The sequence below is a fragment of the Tricharina praecox genome, assembly GCF_024521635.1.
Source record: "Tricharina praecox strain CBS 144465 chromosome Unknown BZA05scaffold_13, whole genome shotgun sequence".
NCBI lineage: Eukaryota > Fungi > Ascomycota > Pezizomycetes > Pezizales > Pyronemataceae > Tricharina > Tricharina praecox.
In genome coordinates this window covers 421288-443433 of record NW_026250415.1, presented here as the reverse complement: position 1 = coordinate 443433, position 22146 = coordinate 421288, and the positions used below count along the sequence as shown (strand labels likewise).

The 22146-nt window shown below is 53.5% G+C and overlaps 5 protein-coding genes and 1 non-coding gene across 6 annotated transcripts; 4 read left to right on the top strand and 2 right to left on the bottom strand.

Moving 5' to 3' along the window:
* Window positions 1-3380: 3380 nt before the first annotated feature.
* Window positions 3381-3981, top strand: BZA05DRAFT_399191 (uncharacterized protein). Its single transcript, XM_051483778.1, has one exon. The coding sequence runs from the start codon at window positions 3544-3546 to the stop codon at window positions 3856-3858; it is 315 nt and encodes a 104-aa protein (XP_051339127.1). The 5' UTR covers window positions 3381-3543; the 3' UTR covers window positions 3859-3981.
* A 2202-nt stretch (window positions 3982-6183) lies between these two features.
* BZA05DRAFT_453468 (uncharacterized protein) lies at window positions 6184-7471 on the bottom strand (the record flags this gene model as incomplete). Its single annotated transcript, XM_051487493.1, has 3 exons — window positions 6960-7471; window positions 6617-6769; window positions 6184-6446 (listed from the first exon to the last, which is right to left on the bottom strand). Exons 1-3 carry the CDS (start codon window positions 7162-7164, stop codon window positions 6184-6186), a joined length of 621 nt encoding a protein of 206 aa, XP_051339126.1. The 5' UTR covers window positions 7165-7471.
* A 1114-nt stretch (window positions 7472-8585) lies between these two features.
* Window positions 8586-11151, top strand: BZA05DRAFT_53051 (uncharacterized protein). Its single transcript, XM_051488402.1, has 4 exons — window positions 8586-8587; window positions 8654-8819; window positions 8879-10428; window positions 10482-11151. Exons 2-4 carry the CDS (start codon window positions 8786-8788, stop codon window positions 11010-11012), a joined length of 2115 nt encoding a protein of 704 aa, XP_051339125.1. The 5' UTR covers window positions 8586-8587; window positions 8654-8785; the 3' UTR covers window positions 11013-11151.
* BZA05DRAFT_53032 (uncharacterized protein) lies at window positions 10940-11617 on the top strand. The gene has a single exon (XM_051488401.1). It carries the CDS (start codon window positions 11105-11107, stop codon window positions 11525-11527), a length of 423 nt encoding a protein of 140 aa, XP_051339124.1. The 5' UTR covers window positions 10940-11104; the 3' UTR covers window positions 11528-11617.
* A 7008-nt stretch (window positions 11618-18625) lies between these two features.
* Window positions 18626-18724, top strand: BZA05DRAFT_t193. The gene has a single exon. It is a non-coding gene; the product is annotated as a tRNA-Ser (tRNA).
* Window positions 18725-21171: 2447 nt separating this feature from the next.
* BZA05DRAFT_418990 (uncharacterized protein) lies at window positions 21172-21970 on the bottom strand (the record flags this gene model as incomplete). The annotated part of the gene is made up of 4 exons (XM_051485553.1): window positions 21172-21549; window positions 21623-21731; window positions 21800-21801; window positions 21899-21970. The coding sequence occupies 4 exons, from the start codon at window positions 21968-21970 to the stop codon at window positions 21172-21174; spliced, it is 561 nt and encodes a 186-aa protein (XP_051339123.1).
* Between the last annotated feature and the right edge of the window lie 176 nt (window positions 21971-22146).

Sequence of the window (22146 nt, the reverse complement as noted above, 5' to 3'; positions counted from 1 at the left end):
AGCGGCATAGCCTTCCCCCCTGCCCCCCTGCGTAGAGTTGCGGATAGCGCGATGTGAGTCGATCGATAAGTCTGTGGTGTTCGGACGCGACAAAGAATAAGATCCAAGGAAGGGGGGGTCTCCGAAATGGGTCGCATCTCTGTAGAAAACAAAAACCAAATCAAAAAAAAAAAAACAGAAGACGAAGAAGTGTTGCATGCGGGGATCCGCTGTCAATCGAGACATTGTTCCCGTGCGCGGCCAAACACTGATTGGGGATTGGGGGGGGGGGGAGGGCGTGTGTAAGATGGGGTCGAATCAAAAAAAAAAAGAAGGTTCTCCTAGGTGAGGAGGAGCCACTTCAGCCATGTCAAGCCTGCCGCGCCGCGTTGCGAGCAGACAGACAGGCAGGCAGGAGCTGAATCGAACAGCCAGAGAGATTCCCGGCTGGCCCACAGCCTCGATCTCATCACTGGCATCCTGGTGTCGCTTGAGATGTGCAATTTTCGATGCGCGGACCCCCCACATCGACTTCTTATATCCCTATCCCTGTCGAAACCGCTAATCGCCTTTCGCGACCCTGTGCTCACTCAGATCGTGTTACTATCCGCCTGTGGTGCCGAAAACAGGATCGGCCTTGTTACGGCACTTGGAGCGGCTATCGCTTTCTTTCCCTCCCCCCCTCCCCCCTCCCTCAACCTTCTCGGAAACCAACTGCGCCAAGGGACAAGCATGGTGACCTGCAGCGCCGATCATTCGAAAAAGTGGCTTCCCTTCCCGTTCTATGCTGAAACGATACAACTCCTCCGGCCGCGTTGGACGATGCTTTGAAACGGAAAACAGATTCGGTATGATGCGCTTGGGCTGCGTGGATCTGACAGTCGTTTTGGGTCGGCGCAGGTGGTGAGGGGGAGCTGGGAGGGGGAGGGGGTTCTTCAAGGGGAGGGAGGGGATGGGAGGGGCGAGGGGGGGGAGCTGGGAGCTGGGAACCGGGATGGTACATATGTAGACGGGCGGCCATCGAGTATTGCCTAGGTACTTGCCTAGAGTAGAGTACCTAGATGGAAAGTAGAGTACCGACATAGGGAAGTACCTGGGTACCTGCCCGGGTGTCTACTCCAGATATGCATGATGATGATGGTGGTGGTGATGGTGATGGTGATGGTGGCTAGTCTCTTTCAAGTCATCCCCTGTGACGGAGAGTAGAGTAGAGTAGGGAGGAGCTCTATCGGGGCCGGCGACGACGACGCGGTGCTACTCGAAGTACCACATACTAGTAGTAATATACGGTGCCAAGAGTACTCGCCCTCTATATGTAGTATTATTATCGTTTCCCATCACGGCGGAGGAACAGATCAAACAGTTATGATCTGCGCCAACCATCCGTCGAAAGGCGCGTCCAAGTCGCCCTCTCCGTGAACTGGGGGGGAGAGGGGGGAAGGCGGACCATGGTAATCTTCCGAGAAACAAAACAACTCGTGAACAAGCCAAGTACGGTAAGCATAGCTTAGCTGTGTAGCTAGCTAGCCGCCTTCCTTCGGCGGCCGCTTGGGGAGGGAGGTTCCACCTGCCACGTTCATGCTCTCCGGTCCGCGACAACTTGCGCTCTCAGCCAACCAAGCCGACCCGCAAGCATGCGTGACTCGGTGACCCAGCCGTGCTCACTCACTCGCTCGCTCGCTGATCCGAACCCTGGACGCGCGACCTCCCCCCCGCCCCCCAGCAACGACGCTACCGGGTAAACCAAACAAGTCGAATTATTGTTGAGCGGAGCGAGGTGCTCCAAAGTACTCTATGTACCTTCGCATATGGTTGAGCGCGCATTAGCCACGAGTGGAATTCTGACCGCCGAGCGCGATGGGAGGGGGGGGGGCTGTCCAGGAGAGGGAGAAAGATAGAGAGTGAATGGGGGGTGGTGGCCGAGAGAGATGGGCGGCGGCGGAGTGAAGATGTTGCTCTTCCAGTAGGGTGCGGTCCGGGGCGGAGAGGGGGGGCGAATCATGATGCCGTTCATGGATTGAGCGCTGAGTGAGCTCGAGCGCGCTGAGAGTGAGCGCGCTGAGAGTGTGAGCGTGAGTGTGCTGTGAGTGTGTGTGGATATGTAGAGTATTTGCCACTCACCTAGGGTAGTGCCCGTGTGTGGACGCTGTTAGGGGTGGGCACCCCGTTTTCTGTTGTCCGTGTTGGTGAGTAGATGACCGGCCGTGCGTCTCGGGAGAATTTCGGCGGATTTCCCAGATATCGAATGCAGCGGTATCGCCCTCGTGATGCTTGCGCCCAATCGACGACTCGATTCGCTCTCTGGGAGAGGGGCTGTCGTGCATGATCTGCCTGGGGCCTGAGGGGAGGGCGAGGCTCCGGCCGCCGCTTGGAGCAGGCACTAGCGAAAGCAGCGAAGCAATTATTTGAGCGGAGCGAATCCGACCCCCCGATCCCAATCGGGCAGTGGGTTAGTCGGGGGCAGCGAATGCGGGTTAGTGCCATACGCAAGATTGCCGCACACTCTGAAATGCTCAGTGCAGATGCCGGTGCTGCCAGCTCTCCTCGGCGGCGGGTGGGGTCCAGGGATATCTCTGGGAGATGTGTGATCGGTGACAGCGATGCAGGATGGTACATACATGCTGCACGCGCAGCACTGTGTATAGTAGAGTACAGTATGTAGAGTAACTACATGCACACCTGCTCTCCCAGTACTCTACATCGAAGTAGGTACGTACCCCCCCGTGTAGGGTATGTAGAGTATTTGGATATCATACTTACTTGGGTAGGCATTTCACATCTACTCTCTGTGATACCATCAGGAAGGAGTTGTGTTCCATGTTTATGTAGAAAAAAGAACATTTATGTCGTAATGTACCCACCCACAAGACTGGCGCGCGTGAGGTCAAGAAATTGCTTCCTCTTCCGTTTCCACTCCACTCCGCAGAGTCCGCTCCGATGTCAGGTGGGACGCGGATCGTGTTGCGTCCACGAGCGACCTCACCGACGCGAGTATGTAGCAGGGCGGAACGCTGCTGCTGCTGCTGCGGAGGCGGCGGAGGCGGCGGCTGCTACCCTTTCGGAAGGGTCGCTAGCGAAATAATAGAGTGCTTGCCCAGATATCTACCAGTGGAGTATGGTTTAGTGCTCTACTCTACTCCACTCTAGCTGCTTGGCCCACCTACCCGGACGGGCCAAGTGCCCCAGAAAAGAGGCTGGCCGCCGCCCGCACGGGATATCAATATCAACTGCAATCGTGATCGCTACTCCAACCCATTGCGTGTGCTGGAACAGCCCCCCCCGGGAAGCCTCGAGTATCGGTGTTCATTTCACCGCTTGCCGTCGATCATGATCGGACAGATTGCCTGCTTGGAGCAGGCAGGCAGGCAGGCAGGATGGGGATGGGATGGGTCGGTATGTATCCCGAATCGGCCTAGGGGGCAAGAGCGGAACGTGTCTGTATGTGTGTGTGTAGATATGTAGGTTCACCATGGACAGCTAGGTACGGTACGGAACGTGGAGGCCAGACAGTCCATGAATCCATGAACCCATGATGAACCCATGATCATCCGACGCGATTGATGGATGGGTTGGGTTGGGTTGGTTGGTTATCGGTTGGTGCTAAGCGGTACCGTATCTGACCGTGTGCTCTATGTAGTCGCTGTCGCTGTCGTCGTCGCTGTCGTCGTCATGTCATGTCTAATATCTGCGGCCGTTTCTGTGAAGGTCCGGTCCGGCCGGCGGGCGGGCGGGAGGAGGGGGTGTTTTTCCTTCTTTTTTTCCTTTCTTTTTCGATTTTCTGTCTGGATTTCTGTCGGTTTCTCTTTTCTTTTTATTCCTTTTCTTTTCGTTTCTTTTTTCTTTCGTGGAGGAAACATTTGGTTCAGTTTAGAGATGTAGATGGAATTGTATGGCGTGCGGAGTTCAAAGTTCTAGGCTCGCTCCTTTATTTCATGCATTCCGTACTCTACTCTACTCTGATCTGCTCTGCTCTACTCACTGCGTACTGCTACTATATCTACTATAGTTTATTACTTTTGATTATTCCTGTATCACCATCCGACGTCCGTTCGGGTTTGACCCCCTCAAAAACGAAGACGAAGAGAGCTGAATTGCACGCCATGCGCATGGTTGGGATTGTTTCGTCCAGTGGGTGCAGTGCCCCCCCACCCCCCCACCCCTTCTCCCCCGGATAGATGGACTGGACTGAGGACTGGATAGATGGACTGCTTGCGAAGAAGGGACTCGGACCGGCAGCACGGACGGATGGACGGACGGACGGGGTGGCCAATTTAGTCAGCCACTTGTTAGGTATTCCTGCAGGCCCGAATGCCCGCCCGAATGCCCGCCTCCCTATCAGATGTGCCATATCCAGGCAGACGTTCTTTGCCTTCAAATCCAGTGCTTACGCACCGGGCCACCCGTACTCTACACATGTACGCGTATTGTACCGCCAGTCAAGTCAAATAGGGAAGTGGTTACCCCTAATGCCCTTTGCATTTGCCTTTGCCTTTACCTTTACCTTTACCTTTACCTTTACCTTTACCTTTACCTTTGCCTTTGCCTTTGCCTTTACCCTTTGCCATTGCCCATGCCATTGCCTTTACCATTACCATCACATTCTCTCCTGTCTCCCTCCCTCCCGGCCCGCCGTGCACTACCTACACTGCACTCTATGTATCACCCACCCCCATTCACCCACTCACCCCTCAAGTTACCGAAGATGCAAAGGATAAGGTTCTTGGGTTTTGGGTCTGGGTCTTGGTGTTTTGCGACTCGCGAGATCGACCGCACCTAGAGTACCATACCATACCTAGAGTACCATATGTAAACCCCTGTTTTTTCGGTTTCCGCACCGCACTGCGGTGTACGCAGGCTATTTTGGGGACGATCACTCAAAAAAGGAGTAACCTAGGTAACCACTGAACCAGGAGTATGTAACTTACAAGGGGGAGGGGCCTGGAGGCTGGGGGGGCGTTTACCCGCAACTATGATATTATGGAGATCTTAAATGTGAGGCCTGCAATGAACTGCAGAGGGGAGCTCTACATACACGTCGGCCCTGCCCGCCCTGACGGACGGGATGGCGAAAGCCCTGGCGAGCGCCGGGGGGAAGGGGGGGGGGTGGCTAAGTGATGATGATGATCATGGTGATGATGCTGATGATAAAGTCGACGACGGCGACGACGGCGACGATGACGATGACGATGATGCGCTGGGCTGTGACCCGAGCGGTCTGGTACCTACTCTATGCGCGTCGCAGGAGAGATCTGAGGTTGCGCGGCGGCGGCAAGTACATACAGACGTGCTCTATAGTAGATATAGTACTGCACTGACGCCAGCTGGTACATAGGAATATTTGCTGTCTCATCAAATACTAGAGTAGAGTAGGCACTGCACTGCCGCATGTCATCACATCAATCGGACTCACCTGCGTAGATCCACAGATTTGCCCCTAGAGTCAATGGAGCACGGTAGGGAAGGGAAGGAAGGAAGGGGTACGGTATCGACCCTACTCGATGTCCGGCTAATCGGGAGTACAGCGTTTTTTATTTTTTTATTTTTTACTACTTCCACAGAGCGCTGCTCGCGAATGGAGGAGGAGGATGACACAGGGTGGTGGGTTGGCAGTGCAACTTGGTTAACTACGGTAACTTCATACTCGCTCAAAGGGTCCGTGGGTTTGGTCTGGATACGATGCCCCCAGCTCGCTTCCACCACCAACCAACCAACCAAACCAACCGCCTGTCTCCTCTCCTCGAACACGACAACTCTCGCCTTTTTTCCTGTCACTTGTGGCGTCTGATGCAACCAAATGCCACTCACTGTGCATGTCAATCGACCATAGCTCTTTCGCCGGTGGTGGTATTCATTGGAAAGCGAAGCGCGCGCTCTGACCCCATCTGTGGAGGGAGGCATTCTACGTGTACGCCGCCGTAGCATTGTGGCCGAGCACTACCACCACTACCACCATCACCACTACTACCACCGCCGCCATCACCACCCCGTTCGAGATCAGATGCCGAATCTGATCTCCGTAGCTATAACGATCCCGAACACGCGAGCGAGTATGTATGAATAGTTAGGCCCGCATGGAGTGTCTTATTCTCTCTCTTGCTCGGGTTTCGATGATGCACCATCTGCTGTTCGGCACTAGAGTGAGGTAAGTACTGGCTATGTTGGCGGATCGCTTCCGACGACGCATGCCTGGGCGGCCATTCACAGTTAATGAGCTGGGTCGGCCAGGAAGAATCTGCTCTGTCCGTTGGGCCCGCTGAGCTGTGCTGTGCGCAGTGCCTTGAGCTGCAGCACCAGCAATTGCTGTTCCTGCTGTTCGCCCCCGTCTCCGCCTTCTCCCTCTCTCCGCGTCTCTCCCTGTGCCTTGAAGAACTTCCCTGCCTCCTTGAAGAACCCGCCCGCCTCGCATGAGGGAATGATGACCAATTTCCTTCGCCTCATCACCATTTTGACCAACCTCCGAAGCACAGCTATGGGGATTTTTCCCCTTGATGCCTGATTAGGGCACTCCCGAGTCCCGAACCAAGAGAGGCCTCCCTTCCTTCCTCCGACTCCTCCTATGACCAACATGCAATGTGCTCGTTACAGTTGGGATCGCCAATATCTCAGCTCAATTTTTCCTCAACGCACACGTACTTACACGCACACGCCGCCGGACCTTCACCCATCGGAAAGCCCAAACGCCGATAGGACGTGATAAGGGCGATGAATGAATGGTATGGAGCGTAGTGGTACGGAGAGTATAGTAGTGGTACGGGAGCAGTGGAGGTGGTATGGAGGGTAGTAGTGGTAACTATGGTGAGTGGTGGTAGTGGTAGTAGTAATGGGTAGTGGTAGAGGTAATTGTATGTAGTGGTAGTCAGTGGGGTGTAGTGGTGGTAGTATGGCGGCAGTCGTTGGATCCCTCCGTCTGGGCGGACTGGGTAGGAGTGCGCCGCACTCTACCCTTTTCCTCCCACTCCATGCACCCACCCCTCCCTCACCCACCACCTCCACCAGCATCACCACCACCACCACCACCACCACCACCACCACCACCACCATCACCACCCCCTTGTTCCGGGCTCTTGCTTGGTCCCGCTCGTACATACCCACCCACCCACACATCCACACACACATAAACGCACATACTACGTACATCACACCAATCCATCTAGATACACTGTACATCAGTAGGACGGCGGGCATTGCAGTAAGATCTTAGCAATTCTTGTCCAACGTCCGGTATAGTTGACCTTTGTTTTTTCCCCACCCGTGGTTTCCTTTTTTCGACGCCCTCTCCGTGCTCCGGCCGCCGGCTTCCTACGTAGATAGAGTACATAGAAGGAACAAAATAAACACGCGCCAGTATGTGACTACAGGAAAAGGGGCTTCGGGCATTCGATGGACAATCGAGCTGTGTTTACTCTACCGCAGGCGTTAATAGCAAGCAAGCAAAAATAATAATAATAGCAATGCAACAACAATAAAAACAACAACAATGGTGATGATGGTGATGATAGTAATAATAGCTGGTACCCGGTCCTAAACGGCACGCCCACTCGGTCTGATACTGCCGCTGTGGCTACTGCCATTCTGTTCGGTGTTCTTTTTTTTTGCTTTCTTTTCTTTTCTTTTCTTTTCGCGGAGCAAGTCCTTCTTTTCAGACACTTGCCGCGCTCGACATCTCGCTCGTTCCTCTCCCTTGCAGCATCTCCGTCTCGGTCCCCTTGCGCTTTCGGCCAAGTTGGTTTCTGGCAGGTCGCCAAAGCAATGGTAGGTATCGGCCTGACTGACTGCTCGCTGCTTGGCCAGACCGCGCTCGCTCCCGACAGCGCGGTTCTCTCAGGTACTTGCCTACCCACCCCCAGCCAGCCCTGGTCATCTACTCGACATGCTTTACTCTGCCTACCTTGCTTGCTTGTCTCCCTGCCCTGCTCTTCCTCTGTGCTGCCGCCTCTGCGCTGCCGCCTCTTTTGAGGCCCACTCCATCTATAGGTGCTAGGCAATCAGCTCCCGTCCCCCCCCCCCTCCACCCCCCCAAGCTCCCGGTGCAACGACCGAGTACTTAGTGTAGCCGGAGACCCGTCTAATCACCACCCCACCCCAACCCCGGCTTTAGACACAGAACTACTACCCTTACACAGAACTCACACCCCCCAGTGTGGATCTTTCGGCGTGCTACCCACATACCCTACCTGCTCTACTACGCTTTTGCTTGCTAGCCGAACAAGTCTTGACCGCCTTATAGAAGATCAACAACTCCGCCTTTGCATCTATTACACTACCCCCTCCCCACCCACACTCACACACACTCACACACACCGCACTCACACACACCCCCCTTCACCTTCACATAACTCCCGTACCTACTCCCTCAGCCGCCTCCACGGAAGACTAGTAATAAGTAGCCCTGCCTTCCCTCTGTCAGACAGAAATCTCAGCTTACCAGCATTGCCGCAATTCACAGCCTGCATATCGAACACACGCCATAACAAAAAATAAAGAATCTCCAGCAAACTGAGTCGGAACTTGTCAACCTCAACTGTACCATCGTACAGCTGTTTCCCTACTATTCCTCCATCAACTCTCAACCGCTTTCATCGTGGCCGCACTTTATCCGCTTCCGCAGGTGCGAAGCGATTCCCTTGAACATAACTTGAAGCGTCCCACGAAATGCTTACATATCCCTCCGTAGTCTGTAAAGACTCCCGTGGGAGTTCCTGCCTTTACACCTCTCGACGCTTCATCGTACTACCCGAGTAGAGCTAGCCTGGCCTTTGAGGAGGGCCTTTTGGCCAAGCCTGGCTTTCGGGCCTTTACGCTGTCGATGTCGGGCTACGGGAAAACATCTCAGGCACCTGGTGAGAACTGACTCGCATGCCCTGCACTGGTTTGCGGGACGTGGACTGACTTTGGAAAGAATACGATTCGAGACCCGCCCAGGCGCAATATTCCACCATTCCACCTGCCTATGGATCATATCCGTCTCAATCTCACTACTCGACGGCCAGCTCCCAACAACAACAACAACAACAACAACAACAACAACAACAACAACAACCACTCCCGAGACATCGCCCATCAATCACCTCCAAGCAAACCGCGCAGCAGCATCCACCTACAACCCTCGGCGAGCCCATCTATGGCTCACGGCAGTACGGTGAGCTTCCGCAGATCGTGGGGAGCGATCCACGCGCCGGAGGAGATGGGGCATTGTTTTCGGTGCATCTGCACTCGGCAACGGATCTGACCACGGATCCGCGCTCGTTCCGACTCATTTTTGGCACTTACAGATGCAACAACACCGCAAGCCCGAAACCGACGAACCGGCCAGATGAATATCAGATCACCGTTCCGGTTCCGCCGTTCCGAAGCACCGGCTGGAGGTCGTCGCAGGTCAAGGTGTTCCTTCTGATAGAGGACGAGGAGGGACAGCAGTTGGGCATGGAAGAAGTAACCAACGGGTTTGCTTACCCCGATGCGCCGGCACCGGTCTCGTACTCGTCACCACCCCGCGCCACCCTGAAGCGCAAAGCTTCCGGAGATTCCGCGGATATGCGCGCCCCAGCGAAGCGCGCTGCCGCCCAGCCTTTGCGCCCCAAAAGTGAAGATTATGGGCCATATGGGTACCCGCATACTAGCGGCCCGCAATACACTTCTACGTACGCCACCAACACAAACAGCGAGCGCTCTTACGGTGTGTATTCCAGCTACGAAGACTCGGCGCATTCCGGGTCATACCAACCCCAGGCCTCGCCCCGCAACTTCCCATACTCTTACGGTGGACCTTCAGAGCTCTCCCACGCATCATCCGCCCCCACAACACAGGGAGGATGGGCTACGCAGTTCACTGCGGCTTCACCCGCGGATACCGCGAGCGTCTTGGCGCCGCCCGAGCTTCCCAACCCCACGCTCATTCGGACTTCAACCCTGGCCGACAAGGGCGAGGCAGGAAGCCGCGGACCGCCCGGCTTCAACCCCTACTCGATCTACCCCCACAAAGCAGTGTTGCAGATCCAGGGAGATTTGAGCGATATGGCGAAACACTGGACTGCGGAGGAGTGGGATAGCAAGAGGCGGTTGGTCCAATTCTGGCGGCAGCAGAAGGGGAACACGATCCACGCCACTTTCCGACCGGTTCCCCAGAGTGATCGCCCGACGAGCGCCGTCTGCGTCAGCTGCATCTGGTGGGCGGAGAGGAACGAGTGCTACGTGACGAGTGTCGATTGCATCTATCTTCTGGAATCGTTGATCGCCGTACGATTTACGGTTGAGGAGAAGAACAGGATACGACGGAACCTAGAAGGTTTCAGGCCCCTGACAGTATCGAAGGGAAAGAAGGATTGCGAAAGCTTCTTTAAGCTCATCATGCAGTTTCCGAGCCCGAAGCCGAGGAACATTGAGAAGGATGTCAAGGTCTTTGCATGGAGTATTTTGCCGCATGCTCTGAAGAAGATCATTGGAAAATACGTGAGTTTATATCCCCCTTCCATAACTTTGGCCTCATCACTGACTCCCAGAAGTCTGCAAGTTACTCGTCGACCGCCTCAATCATTCCGCCGGTTCCTGGGGCGTCGCCCTATCCCGGGGCTCCACCCCATGAGGCGCCGCATCCCAGACCTTCGGAGAGCCTGCCTCCGAGAAAGACGCCCTCTCCGGTCGTTGGCGACATTGGCGCACCAACAACATCCTCGATCATTTCCACGAGCACGGCACCTTTACCTGGGAGTTCAACCTCTACCGCGTCACCTGCGAGCCGAATGCCTGGAATATCGGATAGTACGCACATATCTCTGCCAGGCATCGCACCGGTGACTGCTTCACATGCCATATGGCAACAACCACAAACAATTCCCGCAACGACACATCCTCTACCGCCCGCACCTGGCCATCGTAGCTCATGGGATGTATCGCCATTCTTGGAGCCTGGATCCGGCCCTGCTAGCTCTACCTATTATTCACGCGACCATCCAGTACTGGGGGATGACCGGGCAAATCTGTCCGGCGGGAGGCGAACCTCACCACACACTACAAGCAACGCTAATGTCCCATAAACCCTCTCACATGACTGATTTCCTTTGTCGATACTTACTGATACTTGGCATCTATACACGCATATTTCATTGTGTTTTTCTGACGACCGGCAATGCATTCACTTCTAACGGCATCGCTCATTTTCCTTTTTTGCGCTTATTTTTATTTTTATTTTCTGAAGAGTTTGGCAAGAACGGCGCATGTAACAATATGGAGCACAAGCGGAGTATTCATTTGGTTTCATTTGGTTTATTTGGTTCTCCTATTCTTCTCCTATATTTGGGGGGTTCATATGGGTCACTGGGGGGAGCATCGCCATAATGGGAGGACCGTGATGGCTTCTGGGGGGAAGGGTCTGGGAGGTGGTGGTGGATCTAATACGACATCCACTCGACTGGGAAGGGGAGGAAGTGTCTGGCAAGACAGTGGGAAAGGAAAGGATTGGACTTGGAGGACTATCGGTGGAAGTGTCCTGGGCTGGGTGGACGGGATTCGAATACGGCTACGTCGGTGGACTATGGATGTCAGGTTTTGAGTTTGGGGGATGGATGATGGATCGGTGGATGGATTGGATTGGATGGAGGATGGTTGCTTTTGCATTCTACTTTACATGGGAAAGGCACGGTTTCTGGTCTTGCTTTCTTTCTTGCTTTCTTTCGCTCTTCATTTTCGCTTCCGGCGGGTGTTTAGTCTGATATACTTTCTGTACATTAGATGGCTCTCTTTTCTGGTGGGGGGATTTTTTCTAGGTTCTTTTTTTTTTTGGTTTGGGATTCATGGGGCTTTGGGTTTCTTTTGACGATTTCCTTCCTACTTCATACTCACTCTAACCTACCTGACCTACCTACTCTACATGACCTACCTACATACCTTATACGGTACATGGCTGGCTGGCTACTACTATCTACACAATTAGTATACGTAATTGACGATGATTCTCACACGGACTCCTCTTCTCTTGTTTCTCGTTCTACGTATGATTGATATAGGTAGTAGGGCGGCCCGTTTGTGATGGATGGTCCATGGGACCAGGATTAGCAACGGGGCAGGTGCATATACAACGCACGTAGAGTGTGTAGTCGACTTTTAGGGCGGAACATGATCGGCCATGAGGCTTTAGCGCACGTACGCACGCATCGTCGCGAAATCGAGAAATTAGTGTTTGTTATTTGGATGATGATGGAGATATCCTGTATATCCTGTATACTACTATTAGGACTGTAGATTTCCGCAGGCTGCCACTCGGTCACGGTCCCGGCCCTGGTTCTGGTCTTGGTCTTGGTCTTGATCTTGGTCACAGTGGCGGCCGATGCTACTGTATGCTACGGTATGCTATGGTATGCCACCTATAACTATTGTACAATCAGGGCGACGCAGCAGGTATTCTAGTACGGTATCCCAGTACTCCAGTACTCCAGTACCGGCATGTATTCCAGTAGATACCGGTATTCCCCCTCCCTCCCGCCTCCCGAGTCGTGTGGAACAAGCCGCGGCCCGGCCCCGGTTACGCACCGCGCCGTTGGGAGGGGATGAGCAGGCAGACATGCGGAGAGCGCCGCTCGTATGCACTGCTCTAGTTAGTGTATCATATTACACCCGCCCGCCCGCCCCGGATTTATGTATGATAGCTATTGTACATAACGGTGTGTAGAGTACGGCAGGTTGGTTAGTTGGTTAGTGTTTTGTTTACTCCCCCCTCCTCCTACTTCCCGCGCCCACACCTCCTCCCTCCCTCCTGTAGAGTACATAAATAACGTCTATTTGCTACAGTACAGTGCGGTACATAACGTCTATTTACTACAGCACGGTGCGGTACAGTGCGGTACGGTTTACTGTCCTGCCGGCATGCAAGGGTGTGCAAGGAGTCAAGGACAGTGGCCTGTTTCAGGTCCTTCTCGAAGGGCTGATGATATGCAGGCTGCAGCAGCCACGGCCGACTCTGGATCGGCGGGGCTTGCAACCACCAACTATCATACTCTACCTGCTGATTCCTCGGAAAACCCCCTTAGAGAGAGGAGAGAGGGAGGGAGAGATGAGGGGGATAGAGGGAGGAGGGGAGAGGGGAGGACAGTGGCTGTGTGTGAAGTAAAAGAGTACGTATGCTATGTACCTCGTACATATCGCGGGGGAGGAACTAGGTAAGTCAGCAAGCATGTCGTTAGAGTACTCTACAGTACATACTACTAGCAGATCGCCCACGGACTTCGCTGCGTGCCCCAACTAATACCTTGTTAACTGGAAACAGTGGAATACTGGAATACTGGAATACTGGAATACTGGAAACACACAGCAGTGAAAAGGAATGGGATAGAATGCAGCGTCAGCTTTCAACTACCCACCTATTACCTACCTCCTACCACACATACTCTACTGGGAGGATTCGTATGCACATATGCACTCCCACCGGCACCCCCGTAATCGTAATGCTAATGCGATGCTGATGCGTGCATATTCTACAAATGCTTGTTCGTCCGAGTCCAAGTCCGAGCCCGACTGCCGAGATGCGAAGCGCTGGACCGCTGGTGCTTATTCTACCTATACCGTACATATGGCATACAAGGCTGTGGCCGCTGGCTAGACCGCCAGCCGGTATGTAATGCTGCCGATGCCAACTAAGCAGCTCCCTCCCTCCCACCCTCCCTCCCTCCCGAGGCCGGCAAACGTGGCGGCTACTAGGAGCCTGGGGGGTCTTGGGAAGGTGGCCTGGTGGCGTAAGCGCTCCTGCCACACTTCACCCCTTCCCCCTCATTCCTCATTCCTCAAACTCACGTGGACTGTCTTTTTATAGGCCGTATGTAGGTGATAAGTACCATACGGTGGTTTGCATCAAAAAGGCAACATGTATAGTCACTCGACTCGCGCTGCCGTGTGCGGGCCTCGCTGCGGGTGGTGGTGGTGAGGGGGGACCGGAGATTCGCAGAGTGGCCGTTGCAATTTATACCTCGATGTTCCAACTTCAGCTGACAGTAGATATCTACATTTCGTTGAAGATCACAATCTGACGCCGCGGCGCCTATGTTTTATCAAGGTCATGTGTAGCACATACCTACTCTACATAAGCCTTGTCTGTCTGCGGGACGTGCGCCGCTGGACAGTCGACGGAGTAGTGATCTTCGCGCCCGCCGCCATGTTGAATGAGTTACCTATGGCAACTACCGGCGGCGCTCGAAATTGCGTTCGTTCATTGCCCCGCTGAGGGAGGGAGGTGGCTGCTTTCTGCCGTTCCTCTCAATTTCTCTCGGACAACGTGGTAGAGTAGAGTAGAGTCGGGCACGGTAGATCCATAACTGCTTGTTAGTGGCTTCCAACATAATTTGATGTCCTCCTTCTGCCTTACGGAAGATCATCAAATGAGAGATCCTGACTACAAGCAAGTGGAGTGACTGGTAGGTATGGATACCTAGCGCCGTCAATTGCCTAAAAAAGCAACGCTCGTACAACCACCACCACCGCGCCGAGGCTCAGGACTGCACTGGTGATTTTATGTATGTTGTGCCTCGGGCGGGACGGGGGAGGGGGAAAAAGAAAGCAGTCCTCTGTCGGCGCGGTGGTCGGGGGTCGGGGGTCGGGGGTCGGGGTCGGACATAACGGGTCCCGTGCTATGTAGAGTGTGCAAATCATCCGTGGACTCCACTCCTTGGGTTTGGGAAATTTGGCGCCTCGGTGGAGGAGGGTGGGTGAGAGGGTGTCGTTTCCCCCCACAGCAGCAGCAGCAGACAGGTCAAAAATGACCCCTAACCCACATGCCACTCCTCCTTCTCCTTCTCCATCGCATCCATGCCGCGGGTACCAGAGGATTCCGAGCCGGCAAGAAAAGAAGAAGAAGGGCGCACTCCGCGTTCCGGGTGGACAGCGAGAGAAAAAGTACACATACACTCTATGCAGCGGCCCGTTGAGGTACCGTAACCACAGCCCCCTTTGGCTGGGCCGTAGGAGGCACACTGGCATGGTGGAGCATAGGTATGGTAGGTATTCGATTGTCGTACCTGCAGCCGTAGGTGAGTGGTGGGTGGGTGGGTGGGTGGGACCAGCCCAAGCCAAGATCGTGTCAGCCAGCCGAGTGGCCCGATCGCGAGACCCGGCCCCTCTTCGAGACGACGACCAGTGAGAGCCACAGGAGGGAATACGGGGAGCCCATCTCGACCCCATGTAGTACGTACGCAATGCAGATGTGAAGGCTCGAGCGGCTGAACTGAACTGCCATTCGCATTGCATTTTGGCGGCGGGTGCGCGCGGAGGCTGAACGAACAGAGCCCCGGGGAGTCGGTGGTTTGCGGCGGCCAAGGCCCCCCGTCCGTCCGTCCACGTCCGGGTCTGAATGGTCACTGGTCACGTAGCCGCTGAGAGGAGCGGGGGAAGGTGGGTGGTTGGGCCGGAGGAGAAGTGCTCATCGGGGCGAATGCTGCCGATGTGCGTTTATTGTGGCTTTTGGGATTTCGGGCGTTTTTACTTTCTGGGTCGCCTGGGATCCCGTCGGATGTGGGGGATTTTCTTTGCTTTGCTTGCTGGTGGTTGATACGTGTTGCGGTTTTGTTTTGTTTTTGTTTTTCTGTTATTTGTTTTTCTCTTGTTTTTTGTTTTTTCCCGGGCAGGATGGTGAGACTTTTCCTGCGTTGATGGTTGCGAAGCAGTAAAACAGAGGCTTGGCCGCTTGATTTTCTGTGCCACGATCCGTTGCAAAACCGCCATGTTGGGGGTTTATGCATGAGTAACTGACACCGACCTGTTTCTTTTCCAGCCACAACGTTTGCCGCGGCTTCTCAGCACTCAAGTGACTGGATGCGACGGGATATGTTGCTTTTTTAGTCGGGTTCTAATTCCTGCAAGCAGATCCTTCAGCCGAAGAGAACGAGTCCAGATCAAACGTCAAGCGGGATCGATCCCATGGCGGAGAAGGAGGCTGAAGGGGTGCGTGAGATCCACGACTGAGATCTAATCACCATTGCGTTCGCTTGCTGCTTTCCGCCACCTGTCCGCTAGCGTTGTGCGCGTTCGGTCGATTCGAGTGCTCCAAGTACCGTAACTAATGCGTTCTCGTTTAGCAGATGTTATGTATTCCAAATACCTACATACTCCAGTTGGGGGTTCTAGCGGTGTGTGAAGAGTTCGATGGCGCAGGCCAGATTGTCAGCTATTCTACTCATTGCTCTGTCCGACTCCTTGTCGGCGTTGCTCTTCGTGTGGACTCAGGAGTCAGGGGCGGTTGGAAGCTGACGGCGTGACGTTGCAGAATAGCAGAGGCGGGCCCCGCGGCCATGGCAGCGGTTTCTTCAGCTCGATACCAGTGTGTACTGGTACTTCGGTGGCGATGGTGATCTTCTCTTCGTCATGTCTCCGCCTCGAATCCATTTTCTGGCGACAAGGGGTGCTTTTATTCCTGTTTTTGCTAGCGGCCTCGGAGGGTTGTGTTATTCGGGGGTGTAGTGATGGATATGCTGCACGGCAGGTTAATTCGGAGGAAAATCGGTGATTTCGGGGATGCAATTTTGTCCCTATGGGGTAATGCCGGGGAGCCGTAGCTTCGAAACGCGAGTCATAAATTATGATCCTCCTTACCGTAGGCCGTCTGAGGAGAGACCGTCCACGAGCTTGCGCTAACGATGGCCTGTTTCTGGTTCCCGCCCTTGAGGTATTTGAGTACTGCCTACCCGCCAAAGCAAGCTGGATCACGGGCTCGAGTGACTCAATGTGATTCGAGGCTTACAGAGTATTCGACTCCTGACCGGTGACCGAACCAGCTGTTCGCACTCTGAGGCCAATCTGGACGCGCGGCTACCACGGATGTGATTTGAGTCTAGTATTAAAAGAGAACAACTATGAAAGGCAGAATTACTGCTCACTGGTTTTCGCGTTGTCCCGCAGATCGCCGGCGACCAGCTGTCGTGACCCAAAATGGCGCTTGACATTCCCATACTCAATCGCATCTTCTTCTATCAGGATCTCCACCTGCGAGTTTCAGTTGGAATGGCTCACGCGAATAATAGATGCGGCTCTAATATGCGCTTTTTACAGCGTGATTCACCCTCTTTTGTGTGTGGGGCCCCCGCAGAACCCGTGGCGCCCGCTGGAAGTGACTCTACTACAACTACTAGGTCTTTCTCACTGTGTCGCAATGTTGGATTAAAGGTAGATCGCGGGGTAAAATTCCGCACTGTCGAAAATGTGGATATGTATCATTGTTTCTACTTGCGCTGTGGCTTACGAGACACAGATCATAAGCGATCACTTATTCTGAACTCCGAAGTCTAGGACGTGCATGCTAACTAACGCCAGCGTCACTTCGATTTAGTTGCCTGACTCTCGCAACTACTAATAGATATAGATTTGCTTAGCACAATGCTCCTAACGCATGAACCCCCTTTGTTGCAGACGTGTTGCGGATATCATGCAAGTCATGCGCCGGCTGCGCGCGCCTAATTAACACTAATTGCCGCTCTTGACATCGGATACCTACCGCACATCAAACTTCAGTGCCATTCATGCATACCTAATTCTAAGCAGTGAAGGCCATCGACCCTCAGTATTACAAACTCGTGGAGAGGTAAGCGACGCATTCCGATCCGGTCCAGAAGGTGGCCGCAGCATTCCAGCCATATATAGCATGCCCGGATTGGTATGTATCAGCGTGACCAGTGGTAGACCCGGCAGATTGGATCTCTACCCCGCGAGAAATGCTGAGATCGCCGGCTGAAGGACGGATTATCTTGGCCTCCTGCCGTTCGGTACAACGCCGGGGCCACTAGGTACTAATTCTGGGGACAGAATGTTGAGCATGTCAATGCCCAGCTGTAAGTTCGAGCGCAGGCGTCTGGAATCTGGAAAGTCCATGGAGTGGTTACGTCGAGCTGCTATAGGTCTCAGGTAAAAGCCAGGATGCACGGGGAGAACAACCGCATTCCTTGATTCCATGGCATTAGCTGACAGTATTCTGCATTGTAGGTCTCTGCTGGAAGATGAAAACTCTCCGCAGCTTACCCCCTGCCTACCAGTCAGTTTGCGTAAGTCGTCGTTGGGTTGCCGGCAGGTAGGTCGAATTGGTGGGATCCGTGTCCGAGTAAGGACCGGGCCGGAGGAGCAGCTTGTGCTGGCTTTGAAGTCAGAGAAAATAGAATAACAAACGAGTCGCCCCTTGGCACGCAGTCCATCCACGGCCCTTGCCGATGCCCCCAAGAGAACCTCTCTTTTATTGTTCTTAATATTACCGTGGATTTAAAGCTCTATGTTATGCCTTCTGATATTCGCAACGATGAAGGAGTGAAGTCTAGCGGCAGCCGGATAAACCAAACCCAGTCAATACCGCGGCTGCGAGTTTAGGCGCCATTCCTTATATCGGATGAACCTGAGATATCAGAAACAAGCGCTGCGAGCTTAACACTGGCCAATATGGGTGGGGGTGGTGAGGGGTCCCCGGGTCGGGACTCGGAATCGCGAAGATCATGTACCAGGGGGAGGGAACGCTAGAACCTATGTCGTTGTCGTCGGTTGAATCTACACGACTTCCCAACGGCCTGATGTGGGCCATATCGATATGCTTGCCCGTGGTTATGAAGATATCGTACGATTTTGGAGATGGGTAGAGTAACAGTGGATTTGTTTACCGTATGGTTACTGGGCATAACACATTTTCATTAATGGCAACGTGTCCGAGTGGTTAAGGAGTATGACTCGAATGCTCAACAGTTGATGACATCATATGGGTTCGCCCGCGCAAGTTCGAATCTTGTCGTTGTCGATATATTCTTTTTATTTTTTAACTTTCCTCTTCTTATGTTTACTCCATTTAAGCAGGTATTCTAATACCTAAAAAGTATTCTGAATACACAACAGTGCTCTTCAGAAGTAGACGAGATATGGCACAAAGGGCCCGGCAGCGAAGCAGGAATTTCAAGTCAACTTGGAGACAGTTGGCTAACAGCGTACGCACGACCGAAGCCTAGAAGCTATGTAGACTCACAACCAGACTCACGCCACGGGGCCTTCTTTTGGGGTTACAGCGGGACTCGAATGGCAATGGCCGTGGGGAGCCCACGCCGGCCAGATGATCAGGCCGAATGATCGAGTCGGCCCAATAACCAACCGATTCACGTTTGAAAGGTCAATTGTACCGAAAATCCGGGATATCCTAGCGGGGTAGGAGGCACTACATATGAAGAAAAGTCGAAGCAAGAACGATACATATGGTGTGCATATCGGAAGATTTCTTGGAAAGTTGCTGGGGTGGTGGTTGGGTGGAGCTATGCACTTGGGCCTGGGAGGTGACCCTGTGAGATCCAAGCACTTGTTCTTGCACTTACTGTGTAGAGTGGCAGAGATTGCCGAGTGAAATGTGAAGATCACTTCACATCATCTGCTTGTCTCGTATGTATGTACCAGACTCTCACTGCACCAGCGTTGCGAATCGCTAAGGCACAGTGCAGCCGATGCAAGACAAATCACTCGCTATAAATCGGTCGTCTACATGGATAGCCTCCAGAAACAAGCTAGAATAGCCACTCGAAGACGCGACGGCCATAACCACTCCAAATCGTTAAACTCAATTGCTCCGGTAAAGCACATTCAGTTTACCACATCCGATTATGTCCCAATCGTCTCCTCCTCCCTTTTCCATTGCGCTCTCCGGCCCCGGATCTTTCACCGTTTAACACTACAAATATTCCGAACCGGCCACACGTGTGACTATCAGACCCTCACTGCACTAAGGTTGCGGATTGCTAAGGCACAGTACGGCACAGTACGGCTGGTGCAAGACAAATCACTTGCTATCACCCGGCCGTCTACACGAATAGGTGGCTTCAAAAAACAAGCCAGAATAGCCACACAAAGACGCGACGGCCGTAACCACTCTAAATCATTAAGCTCAATTGCTCCGGTAAAGCACATTCAGTCTGCCACATCCGATTATCTCCCAGCCGTATCATCCTTCCATTTTCAATTGCGCTCTCCGGCCCCGGATCTTTCACTTTCGAAAACTACAAACATTTCGAGCCAGCCACACGTGTGCTCATCACGATGAAGTTCCACTCAGTACGGTTCGATCTCCTTCGACCTCCGATTAACAAACGCTTTCAGACCTACGGGCACGCAGTTTTTTGTGCTGGTAGCTTGTCAGAGAGTGAGATACAATGAACGGCCGTTTATCATTTGGTACAGATAATGTAGCTTTTAATCTACACGCCAAAGGATAAGCCTATACATGTATTCCTACATAGGTACCTACCTTGTTAAGTAGTACGACTCGAATACTTCCACTTATGAAGTCGATTAGCATCTCATGGGTTCGCCCGCGCAAGTTCGAAGCTTGTCGTTTTTGATATATGTTTTGGTCTTGTTCCGTGGGGGAAGTGTGTGAGTTGCATGTGCGGGTGCACGTTCATCATCGGGGTGTGAAAGTTGTGGACAGGCATCGGATGGCACTCGGGGTCGCTGGGAGGCAGATCTCAGAAGGCTGTACATATTCTACTTGCACTTACAGGCAACTCTAATAGCGACAGGCTACGGTACTACAGAGGCGTGGATGGATAGTTAGGAAGTAGTATCCCAATTTCCAACTCATCATAAAGTATCACTCGTCAGGCTGGTCCGCGCTGGGTTGTCGAATATGGATCGATCTTTGGAAGGTGAAGTCTGCAAGTCTAGTCATACAATTATGGACCTTTGCATAGTATGTAAAAGTCAGGGCATTCAATACGGCTTGCGCGCCCAACATGACTAAGCTAACATGACTGAGCTAAGCACATGATATTACTGGTACAACGCGCAACTGCCTGCATGTCACATAACCGGAACGTCCCGGTGATCCGGTGGCTCGGCAATTCCGCCCTCTCTCATTGGCCAATTCTGCACACCCACCGCACACCACGTATGTAGATCGATCATCGCCCACCCGCCCGCCGAGTGGATCTCGATGGAAATCAAGTGAACACCTCACCCTACCGCAAGTAGAGTGGGAACGAATGGAGATTGAATCAAGAATCGCCCATTTACAATTATCCTCCCCTTCCCGAGAACCCCGCTCGCCGAAAAGAAAACCATGGAAGAGCCATCCCGCCCGCCCGCAAAAATAGACTGAAAGAAATGTAGATGAGATGAGGAGTAGAGGTTTGCACATAGAGAGAAGAGTGGATGGAGAAGGGAAGAAATAGAAGAAACAGTTGCTACACCATCACCCGCAGCGCAAGCTTATTTCTTCGAGAAAGGGTACTTCTTCCACAGGAAGTTGCTGAGGCAATAGTCGCCTCCCACAAGCGTGGCGACTCCCACACTCCAGAGCCCGGCGAGTTTCCAGGTGAGCTGTCCCGCCTGGTGCTTCCGGTAGGCGCCAAAGCCGAGAGCGATAGCCGCAATAGCGAAGAGAACTCCGTTCGCCTGAATGATCGGGTTCTGCGCCAGAGTCTTCGCCTTCTCCTTCTTTGCCGCCTTGTCGGATGCCTTGTCGGAGGCCTTTTCTTTTCTCGCTTCCCTCTTCTCGGCCTTCTTCTCGGCTTCGGCGGCTTCGGCAGCCTCGGCAGCGGCAGCTTCCTCGAGCTCTATGCGCTTCGCTTGTGTCTCGGTCTGGACCTGGAGGTGGAGTGGGTTAGCGGGGTCACCGGCGGGGGTGGGATAGTAGTGGGTGGGCCGGGGAAACACAAACCTCCTGCTCCAAGAAGTCGTTGGGCACCACGGCGACTCCGGTGTTCACGTCGATGAGGGACTCAACGGATTGGTCGGTGGGTATGACCTCGTCAACAGGGTTGGCACGGCTGTATGTTTCATCGTCAGTTGGATTGTTTCCATCGCGACTGCCATCGTCATGAGAGGTTGGACGTACGCCTAGAATCGAAACATTTCGTGTTAGTGATTCCGAGTAACATACAAACAGATACCAAGGCATGTGATCCGACGATCGTGGGGGTACGAGGGAACTCACTTCTTCCGCCGACTGCTGGGGGCCGCTGGCTACAACATCGGCGTAGGACATCTCAGAACCTGACTCGGACATGATGAAGTTTGGATGGGTGGATGAGTGGTGGTGGTTGTGGTGTTTGTGGTGGGTGGTGGTGTGGTTTGTGTTTGGTGTGCGATGTGGTGTCCGAAAGACGGGGAATCGGACGCGGGCGGCTTTGTACTTGAAAGTTTCTCTCCAATCAAACCTATGACGTATGTCGATTGGCCCAG

Coding starts and splice junctions, on each gene's coding strand:
- BZA05DRAFT_399191 (XM_051483778.1), top strand. CDS start 3,544: ATGGGTTGGGTTGGGTTGGTTGGTTATCGGTTGGTGCTAAGCGGTACC.
- BZA05DRAFT_53051 (XM_051488402.1), top strand. CDS start 8,786: ATGTCGGGCTACGGGAAAACATCTCAGGCACCTG. Junction 8,820..8,878: donor GAAAACATCTCAGGCACCTG/GTGAGAACTGAC, acceptor GACTTTGGAAAG/AATACGATTCGAGACCCGCC. Junction 10,429..10,481: donor AGAAGATCATTGGAAAATAC/GTGAGTTTATAT, acceptor GACTCCCAGAAG/TCTGCAAGTTACTCGTCGAC.
- BZA05DRAFT_53032 (XM_051488401.1), top strand. CDS start 11,105: ATGCATTCACTTCTAACGGCATCGCTCATTTTCCTTTTTTGCGCTTAT.